We start from the raw sequence: 20,364 nt of genomic DNA, 5'->3' as shown, positions 1-20,364 counted from the left end.
AGGAAGCGTACCTGCATATTCCCATCTGGCCTCCTCTCCAACGCTTTCTGCGTTTTTCAGTCCTGAGACGACACTTCCATTTCAGAGCCCTCCCTTTCGGGTTGGCTACTGCTCCGCGGACCTTTTCCAAAGTAATGGGGGTCTTAGCGGCCTTCCTGCTAAAGGAAGGAGTACAAGTCCATCCTTATCTGGACGACTGGTTGATCCGAGCCCCCTCTTATGCAGAGTGCGGCAAAGCTATGGACCGGGTAGTTGCTCTTGTGAGCTCCCTGGGATGGATCATCAACTGGAAGAAGAGCCAGCTGCGCCCGACTCAGTCCCTGGAGTATCTGGGAGTTCGATTCGACACCCAAGTGGGCAGAGTGTTCCTGCCAGACAATCGGATTGTCAAGCTTCAGGCTCAGGTGGACTAGTTCCTAGTAGCCTCTCCTATTCGGGCTTGGGACTACGTGCAGCTGTTGGGCTCTATGACGGCCACGATGGAAGTAGTGCCCTGGGCCAGGGCTCATATGAGACCACTACAGCTATCTCTGCTGCTGCGCTGGACTCCGATGTCGGAGGATTATGCTGTGCGCCTTCCCGTGGACCCAGCAGTGCGCAAGGCGCTGAGCTGGTGGACGCAGACAGACAAGTTGTCTGCAGGATTGCCTCTGGTGACCCCGGAGTGGATTGTCGTCACGACAGACGCCTCTTTGATGGGCTGGGGAGCCCACTGCTTGGGAAGGACAGCGCAGGGGCTCTAGTCTCCTGCAGAGGCAAGTGGTCTATCAACCTCCTGGAACTCAGAGCCATTCGGTTGGTGTTATTGGAGTTCATCCCGGTACTGGTGTTGTAGCCTGTACGGGTCCTGTCGGACAATGCCACGGCTGTGGCCTATATCAACCGCCAGGGAGGTACCAAGAGCGCCCCTCTAGCCAAGGAGGCTATGAGTCTTTGCCAGTGGGCGGAAGCGAACCTGGAGCAGCTTTCAGCGGCCCACATTGCCGGAGTCATGAATGTCAAGGCGGACTTTCTCAGTCGCCATACCTTGGAGCCCGGAGAGTGGCAACTATCTGCTCAGGCGTTCTTGGACATCACGAAGCGCTGGGGCCAGCCGAGCCTAGATCTGATGGCGTCATCGGCCAATTGCCAAGTGCCGCGCTTTTTCAGCAGAGGACGGGACCCTCGATCCCTGGGAGTAGATGCTCTTCTCCAACAGTGGCCGACACAAGAGCTCCTCTATGTGTTCCCGCCCTGGCCCATGTTGGGCAGGGTGCTAGACCGGGTGGCAAAGCATCCCGGCAGGGTAATCCTGGTGGGTCCGGATTGGCCCAGACGTCCCTGGTATGTGGACTTGATCTGGCTCTCAGTCGACGATCCTCTGCGGCTGTCAGTGGAGCAGGGCAGGTTACATCAGGGTCCCGTGGTGATGGAGGATCCCTCTCCCTTTGGTCTTACGGCCTGGCTATTGAGCGGCAGCGTCTGAGGAAGAAGGGCTTCTCAGACAAGGTCATCGCCACTATGCTGAGAGCGAGGAAACGCTCTACTTCTACTGCTTACGCCAGGGTTTGGCGTATCTTTGCAGCATGGTGTGAAGCAGGCTCACTTTCTCCCTTCACTGCTCCAATTTCTTCAGTGTTGGCGTTCCTGCAAGAAGGTCTGGAGAAAGGCCTGTCGCTCAGTTCCCTTAAAGTCCAGGTAGCGGCTCTGGCTTGCTTCAGGGGCCGCCTGAAGGGTGCTTCCCTGGCTTCGCAGCCAGATGTGGTGCGCTTTCTCAAGGGAGTTAATCACCTGCGCCCTCCTTTGCACTCAGTGGTGCCTGCGTGGATTCTCAACCTGGTGCTAAGAGCATTGCAGAAGCCGCCTTTTGAACCCTTGTCGAGGGCATCTCTGAAAGACCTGACGTTGAAAGCAGTCTTTTTGGTGGCTATCACTTCAGCCAGAAGAGTTTCCGAGCTCCAGGCGCTCTCATGTCGAGAGCCTTTTCTGCAGTTCACTGAGGCAGGAGTGACTATTCGCACAGTGCCTTCCTTCCTGCCCAAGATTGTTTCTCGCTTCCATGTGAATCAGCAGCTCTGTCTCCCTTCCTTTCGTAGGGAGGACTACCCAGAGGAGTACTCTGCTCTTAAATATCTGGATGTGAGACGAGTCATCATCAGATCCTTGGAAGTGACCAATGATTTCCGGAAATCGGATCATCTGTTTGTCCTGTTTGCAGGTCCTCGTAAGGGTCTGCAGGCTGCTAAGCCTACAGTGGCAAGATGGGTCAAGGAAGCCATTGCAGCGGCTTATGTGGCCGCGGGGAAGGTGCCGCCTATCCAGCTGAAGGCTCACTCCACGAGAGCTCAGGCGGCCTCGATGGCAGAGGCCGGATCCGTCTCCTTGGAAGAGATATGCAAGGCGGCAACTTGGGCTTCGGCTCATACATTCTCCAAGCATTACCGTTTGACTGTGGCTGCACGGGCGGAGGCCCGGTTTGGAGCTTCAGTGTTGAGGTCAGGGATTTCAATGTCCCGCCCTGGGTGAGTACTGCTTCGGTACATCCCACCAGTCTATGGATTGATCAGCTTGATGATATGGAAGGTAAAATTATGTATAATCATACCTGATAATTTTCTTTCCATTAATCATAGCTGATCAATCCATAGCCCCTCCCAGATATCTGTTCTGTTTTTATTCTGGTTGCATTTCAGGTTCAAGTTTAGTCTTCAGTTATTTCAGAAAGACTTCGTGTTCAAGTTCTTTCACTTGGATTCTTCAAGAGTTGAGACGAGTTTGTGTTACAGTGAGCTGCTGCATTCCTCTCCCCTCCGTTTTACGGGGCTGGATTGAGACATAAATTCTGCCGGCACTCCCTCCCGCTTCGTGCGGCTGTAGGGCAGCTTTGTACCCCTCCCGCTTCGGCGGTGTTAGGGTCAGTCAGCTCCTCCCGCGGTTGCGGTTGCAGGATAAGCCAGATCCCCCCGCATCGGCGGGTGTGGTGTCCCTCCCCCGCTCCGCGGGGATGAGCTGGATGGATTCCCCTCCCCCACTTGTGTGGGGATGAGCTGGGTTAATTCCCCTCCCCCGTTTCGGCGGTGGTGAGCTGGGCAGAGTGTCCCTTCGTGGGTGTAATTCTCTTAAGTGCTGAGTCCTGCGGATGGAGCTTTGATATCGACATACTGAGGAGTTTCCGGCAGCACATGACCACATATAGGGAGGCAAAAGTTTGCTCTCTATCTCCACCTGCTGGTAGATGGACACAACCCACCAGTCTATGGATTGATCAGCTATGATTAATGGAAAGAAAATTATCAGGTATGATTATACATAATTTTACCTTCCCTGAATGGATTCTATTTTGCTTTGAAAATAATTTCTGGCAACTGAAACTTTTCTTACACTCCGTACTTTCTCTTCTGGGTGAAGTTTTGCATTTATTGTGGAGCTCTCTTCCTGTTTGAAGCTACTGTCATATCCAGGACATGAAGCTATTCAATTATCAGTATTTTTCTGATATTCTGTAATGTTTGCTTTATTGATAGTTTTTCCCATATTCTATACTTGTACATGTTTGTTTCTCATTTTTAGGTGCTGCATTAGCTCCTTTTTCATACTTAGAGCAATCTTTCTCATACTTAGAGCATGTAAAATGCATGCCTTTTATGCATATTTCCTGTTCTAGTTTCCCTTTTGACTGAAGTTTTTTTTTTTCAGTGTGTACGTTTAAATAGTCTCTCTTCAGTGTCATCCCTCTGGTAAGGTCTCTGCTAGGAGGTCAGTCATGGGCTCACTATCCTGACACACTTCTGTTAGACTGCACGCAGCTAGTACCATGGCTGTGCGATTTGCATAGGCCTTTAACATATTTACATGAAAGGTACACGGCTTTCTGTTTTGAGTCCATAGATAATAACATAGTTTGTATCATTAAGACACCTTATTACCTTGTGAGGTCCTGCCCAATTATTTTGAAGTCTATTCTGACGAACTGGGACTAAAACTAGTACCTGCTGGCCCTCATAAAACTCTCTGTACCAGGTCTTTGCTTAGTCTGGGCTGCCTGCAAGTTATCTCTGACAAAGCCCACAAGTTCTTCTAATCTCTGCCGCATATTAACTACATATTCAATTACAGGGGTGCCAGAGGTATCAACTTTCCCCCTTCTAATGTTCTCTTACTAGGTCAAGGGGCCCTCTCACCCTCCAGCCATAAAGCAACTCAAATGGGGAGAACCCTGTAAACTCCTGAGGTACTTCTCTGTATGCAAACAGTAGGGTAGGGCAAGTATTTCTCCCAGTCATGGTCTCCTGTTTCTACGAAAGTCTTTTAACATGTGCTTTAATGTAATGTTAAATCTCTCCACCAACCCATTAGTTTTAGGATGATATGATGTGGTATATACAGATTTCACTCCAGTGTGCCCACAGATTCTGGATCAACTCAGACATAAACTGTCTCTCTTAGTCTGAGAGTATTTCTCGTGGATATCCTACCCGGGAAAATATTTCTAGCAGGGTAGTGGCAATTTTCTCTGATGCTATGGAGAATAAGGCTACTGCTTCAGGATATCTGGTAGCAAAGTCCACCACTGTCAATATATATATTTTCCCAGTCCAGCTAGGGATAGCTAGAGGCTCCATTATATCCACAGCTGTTCTCTCAAAGGGCTGACTGATAGTGGGTAAAGGTTTCAGGGGAGCTCAGGGATGATCTTGAGTCTTACCCACTCTTTGGCACGCATCACAGGTTCGGTAATAGCTACGGCTCGAGATACTCCTGGCCAGTAGAAGTTCTGTGTCAGTCTAGTGTGTGTGCATGTCACCCCCTGATGTCCTCCTAATCGAATGTTGTGTGCAAACTGTAGAAGTTGTTTCCTGTATGTCCTGGGCACTACAAGCTGTTTCGCTGCTGTCCAGGGCTTATTAGGATCAGCAGGATCTGTACTACAAGCCCCCTTTCCTTAGGATCTTTACCAGTCTCATTAGTTGTTTGACTAACCCTCTGTCTCAAGGCTTCCTAGTCAGGGTCAGAGTGCTGTGCTTCCTGAAAAGTATGTCTCTGTTCTATATCAGTATCTATATCTGGAAGGGTCTCTGCTGATGACTCTGACAAATCAGGGTCATCAGCCTGATCAGTAGGTGTGTCGGTTAAGTCAGGCTGTTCCATACTCGCGGCTCTACGTAAAATGTTGTTGTTCATTTTCATTTAAGCTTTTCTAAAGTTTTTGGCTGCCATAGCATGAAAAAGTCTTTTCCTCTTCCCCAGTCTTTTTTGTTGGCAGTAGGTGGGCTTGGTCCTGAGAGCTCTCTCCAGGGTTGATGATTGCTGTCACTAGCCATTGTGACCCTTCTCTGGTTGCTTCTTCCTTGCAGGAGATTTCTATGGTCGGCTGTTAGCCTACATCAGTCTGGGTCCAATCTGCATTTTTATTGGCTTTATTACTCTCATCATCTTCAAACGAGAACTGCATACGGTGAGTCTTAACTCTCCTAACCTTTGTATAGGCCCTCAAATCTTCTAGGATGATTGTTGAATCATAAATAGTGTGACACTGCCCACATTAGTTAATATAGTTAATAGAAAAGACTAAGAATCAGAAGGGACAAACGTGGGCATAATCTGAATTAATGGCTTGCTGCTTTTTTGCACTGTCCGATACAGCAAGACAGAAGACTAGCACCAATGCAGATTTTTTTTTTTTTAAATTGGATATGTATCTATAATACCAAACTGCCTACAAAGCAAACCTTTTCTCTTATATAGATTTCCTTCTTTGGAGGGCTGCTGCTGAATGAAGGCGCTAATTGGTTAATTAAGAATGTAGTTCAGGAGTCCCGTCCCTGTGAAGGTATGACAGTCACTTTCTGCCTCCCTCCACTCTGCTTTCAAGCTGGGGTGGGAGGGGGCTAGGACACTGTTGTGGGTGTGGTGTTTTTTTTTTTTTAATAATCTGATTTCACCTGTTTTAAAAGATGCCCACATGTTTGTATCCTTTCTCCTAGGAGCCCATACGATAGTCACTACAGAGTATGGCCTGCCTTCCCGACATTCTCAGTTCATGTGGTTTTTCTCAGTTTACTCCTTTCTCTTCCTATATTTCAGGTGAGCCTTGTGAATGGCTATTGCTTCTCACTGTTAAGCTCCTCCATAAGACTGATGAACAACATTGGTACTGCTGTTCAGTTTTATGCCATACGATCTCTCCCTATTTCTGTATTTCAGAATGCACCAAACAAATAATGCACGTTTCCTGGACCTACGCTGGAGACACCTGCTTTCAGTTGTGCTCCTCCTGGGAGCCTGTCTAGTCTCTTATAGTAGGTATGGAGGAATTCTGCTGCTATGGGCAGTGTGTTTGTCCATGTATAGCATGCAATTTTCAGAACTGCCAGGTAATCAATAGAAATAAAACATGGAAAAGAAAATACCTTTTTTTATTGGACATAACAATACATTTCTTGATTAGCTTTCAGTAGCTTCCAATAAAAAAGGTATCATCTTATTTTCTTTTCCATGTTTTCTTTTTTTATTTCTATTGATTACCTTTAAAAGTGGACTAACACGGCTACCACACCTCTCTACTCAGAACTGCCAGGACACTGCAGTACTCTCACTCCTTGCAACTGATTTTCAAAGGGAAACTGTGTGGGTGTTTTCCTTTTAGAAAGTTGCTTTTTCTGAGGCAAAACTTTTTTCTAGAAAATAATAATGTGGGTAAATTAGATATCCAAATGTGTGCCTGTTTCCTTTTGCCACCATCTCCCAGGAACAACCCATCAATCCACCTAATAGTATGTACACTGTGGAAGTCAATAAGCACTTCTGAAGATGACTCCCCAAGTGTATGAGTTACCTGAGAAAGGCTTTCTCAACAGCATAAGATGTGTGTAGGTGAGAGAGCATCTCCCCTTCCAGCAGTGAGGGGTCTGAAGTTAAGATGACCTGTTTTTACTGTCTTGCAAGAATTTTCATTAACACTTCCTTCCATAACGTCCCACAGATCAGTCCAGAGATGTGGGTTATATCCTTCTACAAACAGGTGGAGATAGTGAACCTCAGAATTTATTTCTATGTGTTCATTTGTAGCCACCTAAACCTCAGTTTCTCTCTGTCTACCAGGTGAATGGTCATATCCTGCAGCTCTGTATTGATAGGTTCCTGGCCCATCCCCTGGGTCAAGTTGAGCTGTCTTGGGGTTGAGGTCTCCCTGTTTGGTGAGAAAGGGTATACCTGGTAGTGCCAGGTCCTTCCCTATACTCTCCCAAACCTCCCACCACCCAGTCACCCCTCCAGTGCTTGCCTGCAGTAGCACTATGGTTGTTTTCTGCTGTTCTCCTGCCTCCAGCCAACCGTGTTTCGGGGGGGGGGGGGGGGGTCAAAGCCGGAGCAACTAGGATCTTGCACTGCAGGAGTGCCAGTAATTTTGCAGCGGTTAGAGCGGTAAGGCTTCTCTTGAAGCATTGGGAAGCAGCTGCGAGTGTGTTCAGGGGGGTGTCCGGGTGCCACAGTGAAGCGCTGCTTCTGGTGTGGGAGCCGGAGAGCAGTGTCTGGTTCCTCTGCAGCGTGAGCGCCGGCAAAGACCTCTTTGCCTTCGACCAGCAGGGATCACATGGATGTGAGAGGGGGTACTTGCTTCGGAGCCGATTTCAGCTAGTGCCTCTGGCCCTTTTTCTTCACGCCCCTCAGGGGGCGCCATTTTTTTTAGCCTATCCATGTGTGTTGGCGGCATCAGAAGCACTGACTGAGGGGAATCTTACACAGCCAGCGTTGGCAGCTGCCTCCAGCTCTGCTGTTTCGCACCTTTTATCGGGCGCCATGCTATCCCCTCCCCCACGCACGGCAGTTGTGACGCTGCAGAGGGCAGACAGGATGGAAACTTTCCCACTTCACATTTTACTAACTGGCCTGCCCCAGAAGGTGACCAAGGACATGGGCATGAAGGATGCTCCTTTCTTGCCTGAGTTTGTGTTGCTGATGCACAAAGTGTTGAAGCGACCGGAAGGGTCTCAGGCTCCTGTTATGGCTCCAGAGTATCAGCGTACCCTGGCCCTATCGCAGCCATTGTCTAAAATGGCCACAGGTGGAACTTCCGTGGCTTCTGGAGGAGGCCTCTGTGGTCTCTGGGGACAAGGACCAGTTTTCTTGTGGGTCCCATTGGGCCTATCGGAATCTCTGGAAGAGGGGAAGTTGCCGCCAGATGGGAATGATGACCCCATGGTGGCGCGGCTGTTTTGCAGGGAGGAGCTCCCTGCTCCCATTATGCGTTCTCTAGAAGTGTTGAACATTTCCCCTCCAGATTCTTCAGAGGGGGCATGCCTGCCCCGTCTATCATGTCGGGGACTAAGGAATCACCCAGGATGTTTCGCATTCATGAGGCTATGCAGGTCCTCATTGCGGTTCAGTGGGATACGCTGGATTCAGGGTTGCTGATGGCGAGGGCTATGTCTCGCCTTTATCCGCTCCCAGCAGAGGAATTTGAGTTATTACCGTTGCCCATCGTGGACTCCTTAATTATGACCGTTACTAAAAAGACCAGTGGCGGGTGGCACGGCCCTGAAGGGATCCCTAGGATCGGAAGTTGGAGTCTTCCCTTAAAATGTGCTGTGAGGTGGTGGCCCTGTGCATGCAGGCGTCTTTGTGGGTCTTATGCAGCCCAAATATGCCTTCCTTGGGTTCAGAAGGCAGCCTCACCGGAGGATCTCGTCAACTCTACCTTCTCTGGAGGCTGGTCTCATGTATCTAGCGGATCTGTTGTATGACTTCCTTTGGGCTTCTGCTAAGAAAGTTTTGTTGGCGGTTACAGCCCGCTGTTGGCTTTGGCTGCGGCTGTGGCTGATACAGCGTCCAAGTCTTGCTTGGTGCGCTTGCCGTTCGGAGGTAAGCTGCTGTTTGGAGATGACCTGGAGAACATCGTGAAGGATCTTGGGGATGCTAAAGGGCGACATTTACCCGAGGATAAGCCTAAGCCCGGCTTTCCTATCGGGTCCTGTACTGGGAGGGGAGACATTATTGCCCTGGCCGTTCTAGCGCCTTTTGAAAGCCTCGCTTCCAGGCTAAGCAACAGCCCTTTCGAGGGGAGTGTCGTTCAGGTGGCCCATCCCTCACTGGCAATTGGGGGGGGGGGGGGGCAGCTGTCTCACTTCCTGGGGGAATGGGCCAGGGTAACATCTGACGAATGGGTCTTGGAGATTGTGCGAGATTAATACAAACTAGAATTCTTCAGGCCGCTGGCAGAGTTGTTCCTTGAGTTCCCTTGCAAAGCTGCAGTCAAAGAGACTCTCGTGACCTTGCTGACCCAGGAGCAATGGTGCCCATTCCGGTGGCGGGGATTCTGTTAGTCATTACTCTATCTACTTCATAGTGCCAAAGAAGGTCAGGACGTTTCATCCTATACTTGATCTAAACGGCTTGAACAGAGAGCTGCGGGTCCAGCATTTTCAGATGAAGACCCTGAAATCCTGCAGCAGTGCAACCAGGGGAGTCCCTGACTTCTCAACCTCAAGGAGGCTTATTTGCATATTCCTATTTGGCTTTCTCTCCAATGCTTTCTTTGCTTTGCGGTGCTGGATCAGAATTTTCAGGCGCAGGAGTTCCTGACTTCACCCAAGCTCAAGGAGACCTATTTGCATATTCCTATTTGGCCTCCTCACCAATGCTTTCTTCGCTTTGCCGTGCAGGGTCAGCATTTTCAGTTTTAAGCCATGCCCTTAAGCCTGGCTATGCCACCAAGGACCTTCTGTAAGGTGATGGTGGTTGTGGCATTCCTCCGGAAAGAGGGAGTACAGATACAACCATACCTGGATGATTGGTTGATTCGAGCGCCCTCTTACAAGGAGTGTGTGCGGGTGACGGAGGCTCGACGGCTGAAGTTACACACCCAGGTGGAGAGGCTCCTGTGCATACCGGCTCCCAGAGGTTGGAATAATGTGCATGTATTGGGGTACATGGCAGCTATGGTGTTGTGGGCCAGGAGTCATATGCAGCCTCTCCAGCAATCTCTGCTCAGCTGGTGGTTTCCGTTGTTGGAAGACTACTCGCGCCCCCTTGGTTGCCTCAGGCTTGGCTAGCAATGCGTTGGTGACAATGCCTGGAAGCTCTTTGTGTGGGAATGCTCCTGCCCCTCCCCACCCTCAACTGGGTGGTGGTGATGACAGATGCCAGCCTGTTGGGCTGGGAGGCTTATTGCCTTGGCCAGACGGTAGATGTGACTTGGTCCCCGGTGTAAGCCTCTTGGTCAGTCAACCTCTTGGAGTTGCGAGCTAGCTGGCTGGCGCTTGGAGAGTTTCGATCCTTGGTTTAGGGACGTCCAGTGCGAGTTCTTTCGGACAATGCCTTGGCGGTGGCATATGTCAACAGACAGGGAGGCACCGAGAGTGCCCCACTGGCCAGGGAAGTGGCGCTGTTGTGCCTTTGGGTGGAGCAGTGCTTGCCTCATCTCGGCAACACACACTGCGGGATCCTTTTAATATAGAGGCGGACTTCCTCAGTCTCCAGGCGTTGGATCCGGGTTAGTGGGAGCTTTAAAGGCAGGCTTTTGCTCGGATAATGGAGTGCTGGGAGACCCCGGCGATTGATCTTATGGCTTGGGGGTCTAAATCGAAGGTGCCCCGCTTCTTCAGCAGGGGCAGGGATCCTGGATCACAGGGCATCGATGCAGTTCTACAGGCCTGGCCTCGGTCTCTGCAACTCTGTGTTTCTGCCATGGCCCATGGTGGGTAGAGTGGTGGGATGCATCGCTCTGCATCCAGGGTGGGTGATCCTGATGGCCCTGGCGCCCTTGGTATCCAAAAGCTAAAGAGGATCTACGAACGTGGAGAACTCAATAGATCCCACGGGGCAGCAAACAGAGATAAAAGTGGGAAAAGTAAACCAGGCTTATCCAAAGAACTGGGACCAAACAAATAATTAATAATAAAATCAACACAGTTTATTAATGTTTCCTTAGAAATGACTCGACACAACGTTGTGTTTCGGCCTGGCAGCCTGCATCAGGAGTCTATAGATAAAAACATCGAACAATGTGTAAATAAAACAAACTTAAAACAAAGATAAAGTGAAAATAAGAGTGACAATAGTCAAAAAGGGAAACGGTATCATTAAAGATTTATATCATGAAGAATATCATACAAAAAATAAGCAAGATAATCCATATAAATAAAGGACATTATCTACCGTATTAAAGTAAAATGATTACATGAAAAAAAAACTCCATAATAAAGAATTGATACTGAGTATTAAAATTGACATCAAGATTAATGATAAAGAACAAATAGATTGGTATACTCAACATAAAACTGATAACATGTGGTGCGTATACAGATTAAGAAATAAAACAATATCTACTATAATAAAACGCACCCTCAACGTTCTGAAGACAACGTTCTGAAGTCACTCCACTCCAAGGGTTCGTTAGTTCATGGTGGTGAAGTCATCCCACTCACCATGTCTCTCTGCCCCGCCCTCGCGTCAAAATATTAGGACGTCGAGGGCGGAACAAAGAGAAGCACACCAACTCCCCAAGTCGTAGCACAGATGGAAGTTAGTCCACTGACTCCCTCGATGCAACGCCACACCCCCTCCTAAGTCGCAACAGAACGGACATTTTAGAAGCCGCGTTGGGGAGCCGGTTTGGAAACACACAGGAGGCAGAGGGAATCAGCTGAGCGTTCATGCTGGGCACGAGCGGCACACACAACCAGAAAAACAGCACACACACACAAAATCTAGCAGGAAAATACTCTGCTAAATTGCACACAGGGGCGCTCCTTTTCATGAAGTCACTTCGAGAACCAATCTCAGCAAAACAGACACCCACTTTCTCCCCCATCCTTTGTAACCACGGACAAAGCTGCGCGGCAAATGCTCCCTCCCAGCCTCATCTCAAGCTGCCAGGTTTCATTTGCCTTTGACAGGAGCTCCCAGCCCGGAGGATATCACAGATTAGGGAGGAGGGGAAGCACAGCAGCGAAAACAAAAGACAAGAGGAGGAGGAGAGAGCAAATGGGATGGAGGCACTAAAAGTGAGTTCAGAAAGACCTGTGACTTAGTTCAGAGCAGAGGAGAGGGAGCTGCTCGCTCGCCCCGATCACTTCTCATGCACCTCCTCGCCCCTCCTCCAGTGAGGTGTTGCGGTGCTCTGGAGACACAAACAAACTCCCTTCTCCCGAGTCCCAGCTCAAACTGCAATGCCCTGGCCTCTGGGATTCACTGCCACCCCCCTTTGAACCTGAATGCCTTCCAAACTTCTCCAGCAGCCAAGGGATTTACTTGGGCTTCTCTTTCTTAAGGGGGTAAAATCCTTTCTATTTCGAATACCTGTATTTTAAAAGGTATTGATGTGTACCTCTCTCACAAACACACACAGACACTCATTCAAATGCACCTCCCAACCTCCACCCTCCCGCCACAAAACAAACGCGCACATTCACTCTCTCTCTCTCTCACAGAGACACTCACACACACTCTCTCAAACATACACACTCCGAGGAAAACCTTGCTAGCGCCCGTTTCATTTGTGTCTGAAACGGGCCTTTTTTACTAGTGAAACAATATAAGATAAATATACATATATGAATGATGCCATGACGTTAATGATAAATAAAAATCATCAATCCTTGGAGAGGTTAAAAAAAACAAAATAATAAGAGGAAATGTAGCACAATCATGATAAAAATTTATAAAACAAATTAAAAATGAAACTGACCTTATATCTTAAGGAAAGACTGATGGTCTAATTTTACATTTAGGTTGAAAAACAGAAGGCTTGAAATAGCAGCATAAAGTTGGTCTAGGGAAAAAGTTGCATAGAGAAGTTATATTACTGTAATTAGACCATGTCTTTCTTTAAGACATAAGGTCAGTTTTCATTTTTAATTTGTTTTATAAATTTTTATCATGATTGTGCTACAATTCCTCTTATTATTTTGGTTTTTTAACCTCTCCAAGGATTGATGATTTTTATTTATCACTATCGTCATGGCATCATTCTTATATGTATATTTATCTTATATTGTTTCATTTCTTAATCTGTATATGCACCACATGTTATCAGTTTTATGTTGAGTATACCAATCTATTTGTTCTTTATCATTAATCTTGATGTACATTTTAATACTCAGTATCATTTCTTTATTATGGAGTTTTTTTCATGTGATCATTTTACTTTAATACGGTAGATAATGTCCTTTATATGGATATGTCTTATTATTTTTGTATGATATTCTTCATGATATAAATCTTTAATGATAGTTTCCCTTTTTGACTATTGTCACTCTTATTTTTACTTTATCTTTGTTTTGAGTTTGTTTTATTTACACATTGTTCGATGTTTTTATGTATAGACTCCTGATGCAGGCCGCCAGGCTGAAACACAACATTGTGTCGAGTCATTGCTAAGGAAACATTAATAAACTGTGTTGATTTTATTATTAATTATTTGTTTGGTCCCAGCCCTTGTTATCCAAACATGTTCTGATTGCTGATCGACTGCCCCTGCGACTTCTGTCTCACCGCAGGTTGCTGTGGCAGAGTCCAATAGCTATGGAGGATCCCTCTTTGGTCTTATGGCTTGGCTCTTGAAAGGGTACACTTAAGGAAGAAGGGTTATCCATACAGGGTGATCACAACTATGCTGCAGGCGTGGAAGCAGTCCACTTCAGCAGCCCTTGCTCGGGTGTGTCAGACCTTTGAGTCCTGGTGTAAGGCTGCGGGCCTGTCAGCATTCTCGGCATCGGTGTCCACCATCATTGCTTTTCTGCTGGACAGGTTGGATAAGCGTTTGTCTTTGAGATTCCAGATAGCAGCTTTGGCCTGTTTTAGAGGGTGCCTTCAGGGGTTCTCTCTGGCCTCCCATCCGAACATTGTGCATTTTTGCAGGGAGTGAACCACCTGTATCCTCTGCATCTTCCGGTACTCCAAGCGTGGAATCTTAATCTGGTCTTGCCTTTGGATCAATTGTCCTTGAAAAATCTTACGCTGAAGGCTATGTTTTTGGTGGCCATTTTGTCAGCGAGGCAGGTTTCGGAGCTATAGGCCTTGTCCTGCAGAGATCCCTTTCTCCGATTCACCGAAGCAGAAGTGTCTGTTTTCATGTCATAATGGATGTTGGTTTACACCGCTTTGGAAGCGACAATACTGAGGTTTAGGTGGCTACGTATGACCACATGTAGTGAACTTCAGAAGTTCTCTCCATCTGCTGGACATAACCCATAAGTCTCTGGATTGATCTGTTAAGACTTAATGGGGAAAAAAAATATCGGGTAAGACGTAATTTTAACATGTCTACTCAGACCTGGAGAAACTGGAGTATTGGGTAGGTTGTGATGCTTTGCTGTAGAGCACAATGTTCCAGAACATATGAAAAAGGAACCTATGTAATCTAAAAAGCTCCTGTACTACATTGTTAATTTTTTGAAAAATGTGACAAAAACCTGAGCTTAAAATGATCTCTCTGCTGATATATTCTCTTTTTTTTCTTCTTTTGAAGAGTTTATCTGCTGTACCATACCTGGAGCCAGGTAGCATATGGAGGGTTGGCAGGGAGCTTATTGGCTATAGCTTGGTTTGCCTTAACCCAGGAGATCTTGACACCACTATTTCCAAGGGTAGCAGCTTGGTAAATAACAGTCTTGTGAAAACTTTGTATGGGTCAGAAAGCCACTGTACTAAAGAACATGGATGCAACATGTTAGTACTGCTTGGATTTAAGACTGGAGGGGGAAATTTTAGTACTAATCTTTGAGGACACTCATTGCTAGTCTGTGTCCCTGCAGAGGGTATAACTTATTTCAGTGTACACAGGGTACAACAGGGAGGGAGACTGGTGAGGTTGGGGTTAAACCTCCAATTGGTACTGCAGTATGGAGCATCTCTTCTGGAACTGATTCTTTTACTTTTTCTGTTTAGGCCAATTTCTGAGTACTTGCTAATCCGTGACACTAGTCTGATCCCGAACATTATCTGGTTTGAGTACACAGTGACCAGAGCAGAAGCCAGGTAAGAATGCTTCACTGCTTAAATAGTGGTTCCTTGGCATTTATTCTTGAGTGGGGAAGAACTGGGGGTGTACAGATGAAAATGTTCCAACTTCATCCTGCAGACCTCATGGTCTAGAGGGGACAGTGTGGTGGTGGGGCCCTTGGAAATGATGATCTTTTCTATGCATGAACTTAGAAATGCATATTTTCCTGTACTACAGGGTGCCCTGAGAGAGGAGCACCCTATGCAGCATTTTCTTGCGATGGGAATTGTTGGAGATACAAGCAGAAATTAGGGCATATCTGTTAATTTTCTATCCTCGAGACCCTCCAGACCACTCTAGACCATCTGCTCTCCATCCAGCAGACGGAGGCAGAGAACTACTGGTTCAATGTCTTCACCCTATAAAGGGTCCTGTGCAGTCCACAGCCAGCCCATGTTTCTTTTCAGAAAGCAGAGATGGAACCAAAACCCTCAACAAGAAACAACTGCGAAAGAAGTAGAACCAAAGAAATGGACATATTTAGTAGTCTTAACTTAAACTGGTCTAGAGGGACTGGAGGGGAAAAACAATTAGGGTTTATCTGCTAATTACAAAATAAGTACCTGTATATATGTAAACCGCTTTGAATGTAGTTGCAAAATATCACAGAAAGGCGGTATATCAAGTCCCATTTCCCTTTCCCTTGATTTATTCTTCTTCACTGTCCCTTCAGACCAGTCAAGATGCATGTGAAATACCAAAGCAGTATTCAAGGAGGATGGTATGCACAACCCCCCCCCCCCCCCCCCCCCAACCTGACACATTCTATAGTGGAGGTACTTGCCTGTAATGTTTCTCTGTGGACAGTAGGATAGTGTATCCTATGTCTGTGTCCTCTACATATTGCACTGTGATTGCAGTTCAGATTAGTTCTGCTTATGTTTTGAGCACCAGGTTTTTCTCCACTGTTGCATTTGGACCCTAATTTGTGACACCTGAAGCAGGTGACTCCAACCATCGAAATGCAGTCCGTGTTGGGTCTTTGAAGCTGGTGCTTTCAATAAATAATTTTTTACAGTCATCCTCTACTCATTTTGGATTTTTTGTTGCTGACGTAGAAGTTTTTTTTCCTGTTCGTGCTTTGGACATCTTAACAATGCTGGTTTGGACTTGCTCCACAGAGCCCAAAAAAGTCTGGTCATGCTCGCCTAGTGGAAACTGCTGCTGCACACCAGTCCATTCCATGACTGTAGTGATAGTTCTCAGAGGACAAGCAGGCTGCGTGTTCTCACGAATGGGGTGATGTCCACGGCAGCCCCTCTGATCAGAGATCTTCACTAGCAACAGCGTTTGCTAGCCCTCGCGTGCGCGTGACCGCCAGTCTTCTTTTTTCCGCGGCTCAGGACGGCTGTTTTCAGTCGGTCTGCGCCCCAAGGAGACCCCTCACGTCTTTTCGCTGCGTTCTTCTGTTCGGAAGTGTCCGGAATCTTCTTTCCGTCGTGTTCTTCTTTTTTTTTTTTTTTTTTTTAAATTCCTTTATTTCGAGTGTTTTCTTTCGTTGTCGGGCACGGCCTTTTTGGCCGCCCGTACGGGTTTTTTCTAACTTTTTTGGTGCCATTTTGACTTTGCCGGCGTGATTTTTCCTCCCATGTCCTCGAAGCCTGCCAGTGGCTTCAAAAAGTGCACCCAGTGCAACCGGACTATCTCGCTCACTGATAGGCACGTTTCGTGCCTTCAGTGTCTGGGGGCTGGGCATCGTCCCCAGGCCTGTACTCTGTCTTCTGTTGAAGAAGAGAACTCAGGCGGCAAGATTGGCCCAGTGGAACCTTTTGTTCGGAGCCTCGTCCAGTGCTTCGACGTCTTCGGTACCGAGGTCATCATCCGGTGCGTCAACGTCTGCGGTACCCAGGTCATCAGCCGGTGCTCCAACGTCTGCAATACCGAGGTCATCGGTGGTATCGATGTCGTCGGAGGATGCTTCATCTTCCGGAGAGCAGGTGAGGGCTGTCCATTCCCCTGCTGGTAGCGGTGAGCCCTCGAGTGGGTCTCCGCCTGCCTCGAGGGTTCCTGCGGTACAGGCCCCCCGGGATCGACCTCTTACATCCTCCTCTTCGGTACCGGGCAGTACCGGTGACGTGCTTCGTGCGAAGGCAAAGAAGCATAGTCATCGGTCGCCTTCCAGACGCGGTACCGAGAGCTCTGGGTTGCCGGTGGCACCGGCACCCACTAAGCGTCAACGCGGGGAGGACCGCTCACCCTCCATACAGGAGGTGTTGATGCGCTCCACTGTGAACAGCCCGGTACCGCCTCCGCGTCCTGGACAGATTCTGAGCTCGTCGCCGGTACCGGACTCCTTGCCTTCCTCGACAGCCGCTCTGAACAAGAGCCTCAGGGCCATCCTTCCAGGGATTCTGGAGGAGCTGTTGCACCCTTCTCTGGTACCGGGGGTGCTTGCGCTGCCAGTGCTGTTGAGTGAGGTGCCGGCTGGCCCCTCACCTGTCGTGAGGTCTCCGGTCCCGGTACCGCTTGCGGTACCTGTATTGGCAGCCTCCCAGGCTGACTCCCCAACGACATCGATGGAGGGAGCTTCATCGCCGCCGATGCGGAAGTCTTCCTCTCGACGTGTCCACCGTGGCCATGTTTCCACGGAGTCGAGACGGGCCCGGCTTTGGACTGCAGTCCACGAACTAGTGTCCGACACCGAAGGTGAGGCCTCGTGGGAAGCAGAGGAAGACCCGAGATATTTCTCTGACGAGAAGTCTGGTGGTCTTCCCTCTGATCCTACTCCCTGTCCTGAAAGGCAGCGTTCTCCTCCTGAGAGTCTGTCTTTCGCGGCCTTTGTCTGGGAAATGTCTACAGCCATTCCCTCCCTGTGGTTACGGAGGATGAGCCAAGAGCCGAAATGTTTGAACTTTTGGACTATCCTTCGCCACCTAAGGAATCGTCCACTGTACCCTTGCATCATGTCCTCAAAAAGACATTGCTGGCGAACTGGGCGAAGCCGTTATCTAATCCCCACATTCCCAAGAAAATTGAATCCCAGTATTCGATCCATGGGGATCCAGAGTTAATGAGGACCCAGTTGCCCCATGACTCTGTTGTGGTGGATCTGGCCCTTAAGAAGGTCAAGAGTTCTAGGGAGTACGCTTCGGCGCCCCCGGGCCATGACTCTAGAACCTTGGATTCTTTTGGGCAGAAAGCTTACCATTCTGCAATGCTCATTTCCAAAATCCAGTCATACCAGCTCTATACGAGCATTCATATGCGGAACAATGTGCTGCAGTTGGTGGACTTGGTGGACAAGCTCCCTTCTGAGCAGGCCAAGCCTTTTCAGCAGGTGGTCAGGCAGCTGAAGGCGTGTCTTAAATTCCTGGCCAGGGGTGTTTACGATTCTTTTGATGTTGCGTCCAGGGCTGCTGCTCAAGGTGTGGTGATGCGCAGACTCTCATGGCTGCGTGTCTCTGACCTGGAGAATAGGCTCCAGCAGCGGATTGCGAATGCTCCTTGCCGGGGGGATAACATTTTTGGAGAAAAGGTCGAACAGGTGGTAGAACAACTCCACCAGCGGGACACTGCCTTCGACAAATTCTCCCACAGGCCGCCTTCAGCATCAACCTCAACTGGTAGACGTTTTTATGGGGGAAGGAGAACTGTTCCCTATTCTTCTAATAAGCATAGGTACAATCCTCCCTCCCGCCAGCCTGCTGCTCAGGCTAAACCCCAGCGCGCTCGTTCCCGTCAACAGCGTGCGCCTCAACAGGCCCCAGCAGCTCCCCAGCAAAAACAAGGGACGAGCTTTTGACTGGCTGCAGCAGAGCATAGCCGAAATCCAAGTATCCATGCCGGGCGATCTGCCGGTGGGTGGGGGGAGGTTAAAATTTTTTCACCAAAGGTGGCCTCTTATAACCTCCAACCAGTGGGTTCTTCAAATAGTCCAGCTGGGATACGCCCTCAATTTGATTTCAAAACCTCCAAATTGTCCACCGGGAGCTCAGTCCTTCAGCTTCCAGCACAAGCAGGTACTTGCCGAGGAACTCTCCGCCCTTCTCAGCGCCAATGCGGTCGAGCCCGTACCACTGGGGCAGGAAGGGCTGGGATTCTATTCCAGGTACTTCCTTGTCGAAAAGAAAACAGGGAGGATGCGTCCCATCCTAGACCTAAGGGCCCTGAACAAATATCTGGTCCGAGAAAAGTTCAGGATGCTTTCCCTGGGCACCCTTCTTCCCATGATTCAGGAAAATGATTGGCTATGCTCTCTGGATTTAAAGGGTGCTTACACTCGCATCCCGATACTGCCAGCTCACAGACAGTATCTTCGATTCCGTCTGGAAACACGGCATTTTCAGTATTGTGTGCTACCCTTTGGTCTCGCCTCTGCGCCCAGGGTGTTTATAAAATGCCTGGCTGTCGTAGCGGCATCTCTACACAGACTGGGAGTGCACATGTTCCCTTATCTCGACGATTGGCTGGTGAAGAACACCTCTGAGGCAGGAGCTCTGCAGTCCATGCAGGTGACTATTCGACTCCTGGAGCTACTTGGGTTTGTGATAAATTATCCAAAGTCCCATCTTTTTCCAGCCCAGAAGCTAGAATTCATAGGAGCTCTGCTGGACTCTGACGACTCGTGCCTACCTTCCAGAAGCGAGGGCCGACACTCTTCTGTCTCTCATTTCCTGGGTACAGGCATCTCGGCAGATGTTGAGATTGCTCGGCCACATGGCCTCCACAGTGCATGCGACTCCCATGGCCCGCCTTCACATGAGATCAGCTCAATGGATCCTAGCTTCTCAGTGGTACCAAGCTGCTGGGGACCTAGAGGATGTAGTCCTGCTGTCCACGAGTTTTCTCCAGACCCTGCATTGGTGGACAATTCGGTCCAATTTGACTCTGGGACGTCCTTTCCAAATTCCTCAGCCACAAAAGGTGCTGACGACGGATGCGTCTCTCCTGGGGTGGGGAGCTCATGTTGATGGGCTTCACACCCAAGGCAGTTGGTCCCTTCAGGAAAAAGGTTTGCAGATCAACCTCCTGGAGTTACGAGCGGTCTGGAATGCTCTAAAGGCCTTCAGGGATCGGCTGTCCCATCAAATTATCCAAATTCAGATAGACAGGTTGCCATGTATTACATCAACAAGCAGGGGGGCACCGGATCTCGCCCCCTGTGTCAGGAGGCCGTCAGAATGTGGCTTTGGGCTCGCCGGAACGGCAGGTTTCTTCAAGCCACGTATCTGGCAGGCGTAAACAACAGTCTGGCCAACAGATTGAGCAGGATAATGCAACCTCACGAGTGGTCGCTCAATTCCAGAGTGGTACGCGAGATCTTCCAAGTGTGGGGCACCCCCTTGGTGGATCTCTTTGCCACTCAACTCAATCACAAGGTCCCTCAGTTCTGTTCCAGACTTCAGGCCCACGTCAGGCTAGCATCGGATGCCTTTCTCCTGGAT

At 48.8% G+C, this 20,364-nt stretch overlaps 1 protein-coding gene across 2 annotated transcripts in view; it reads left to right on the top strand.

The window, feature by feature from the left end:
* Positions 1–20,364, top strand: part of DOLPP1 (dolichyldiphosphatase 1) — a 52,545-nt gene that overhangs the window by 13,464 nt on the left and 18,717 nt on the right. For both annotated transcript variants that reach the window (XM_030207861.1, XM_030207860.1), the window contains 6 exons: positions 5,334–5,434; positions 5,725–5,809; positions 5,964–6,063; positions 6,184–6,282; positions 14,447–14,575; positions 14,866–14,955. In XM_030207861.1, the coding sequence (XP_030063721.1) occupies positions 5,334–5,434; positions 5,725–5,809; positions 5,964–6,063; positions 6,184–6,282; positions 14,447–14,575; positions 14,866–14,955 (604 nt within the window). The remainder of the gene's footprint in view (positions 1–5,333; positions 5,435–5,724; positions 5,810–5,963; positions 6,064–6,183; positions 6,283–14,446; positions 14,576–14,865; positions 14,956–20,364) is intronic.

The sequence above is a fragment of the Microcaecilia unicolor genome, chromosome 6 (assembly GCF_901765095.1).
Source record: "Microcaecilia unicolor chromosome 6, aMicUni1.1, whole genome shotgun sequence".
Taxonomy (NCBI): Eukaryota; Metazoa; Chordata; class Amphibia; order Gymnophiona; family Siphonopidae; genus Microcaecilia; species Microcaecilia unicolor.
This window is presented reverse-complemented; position numbering and strand designations above follow the sequence as displayed.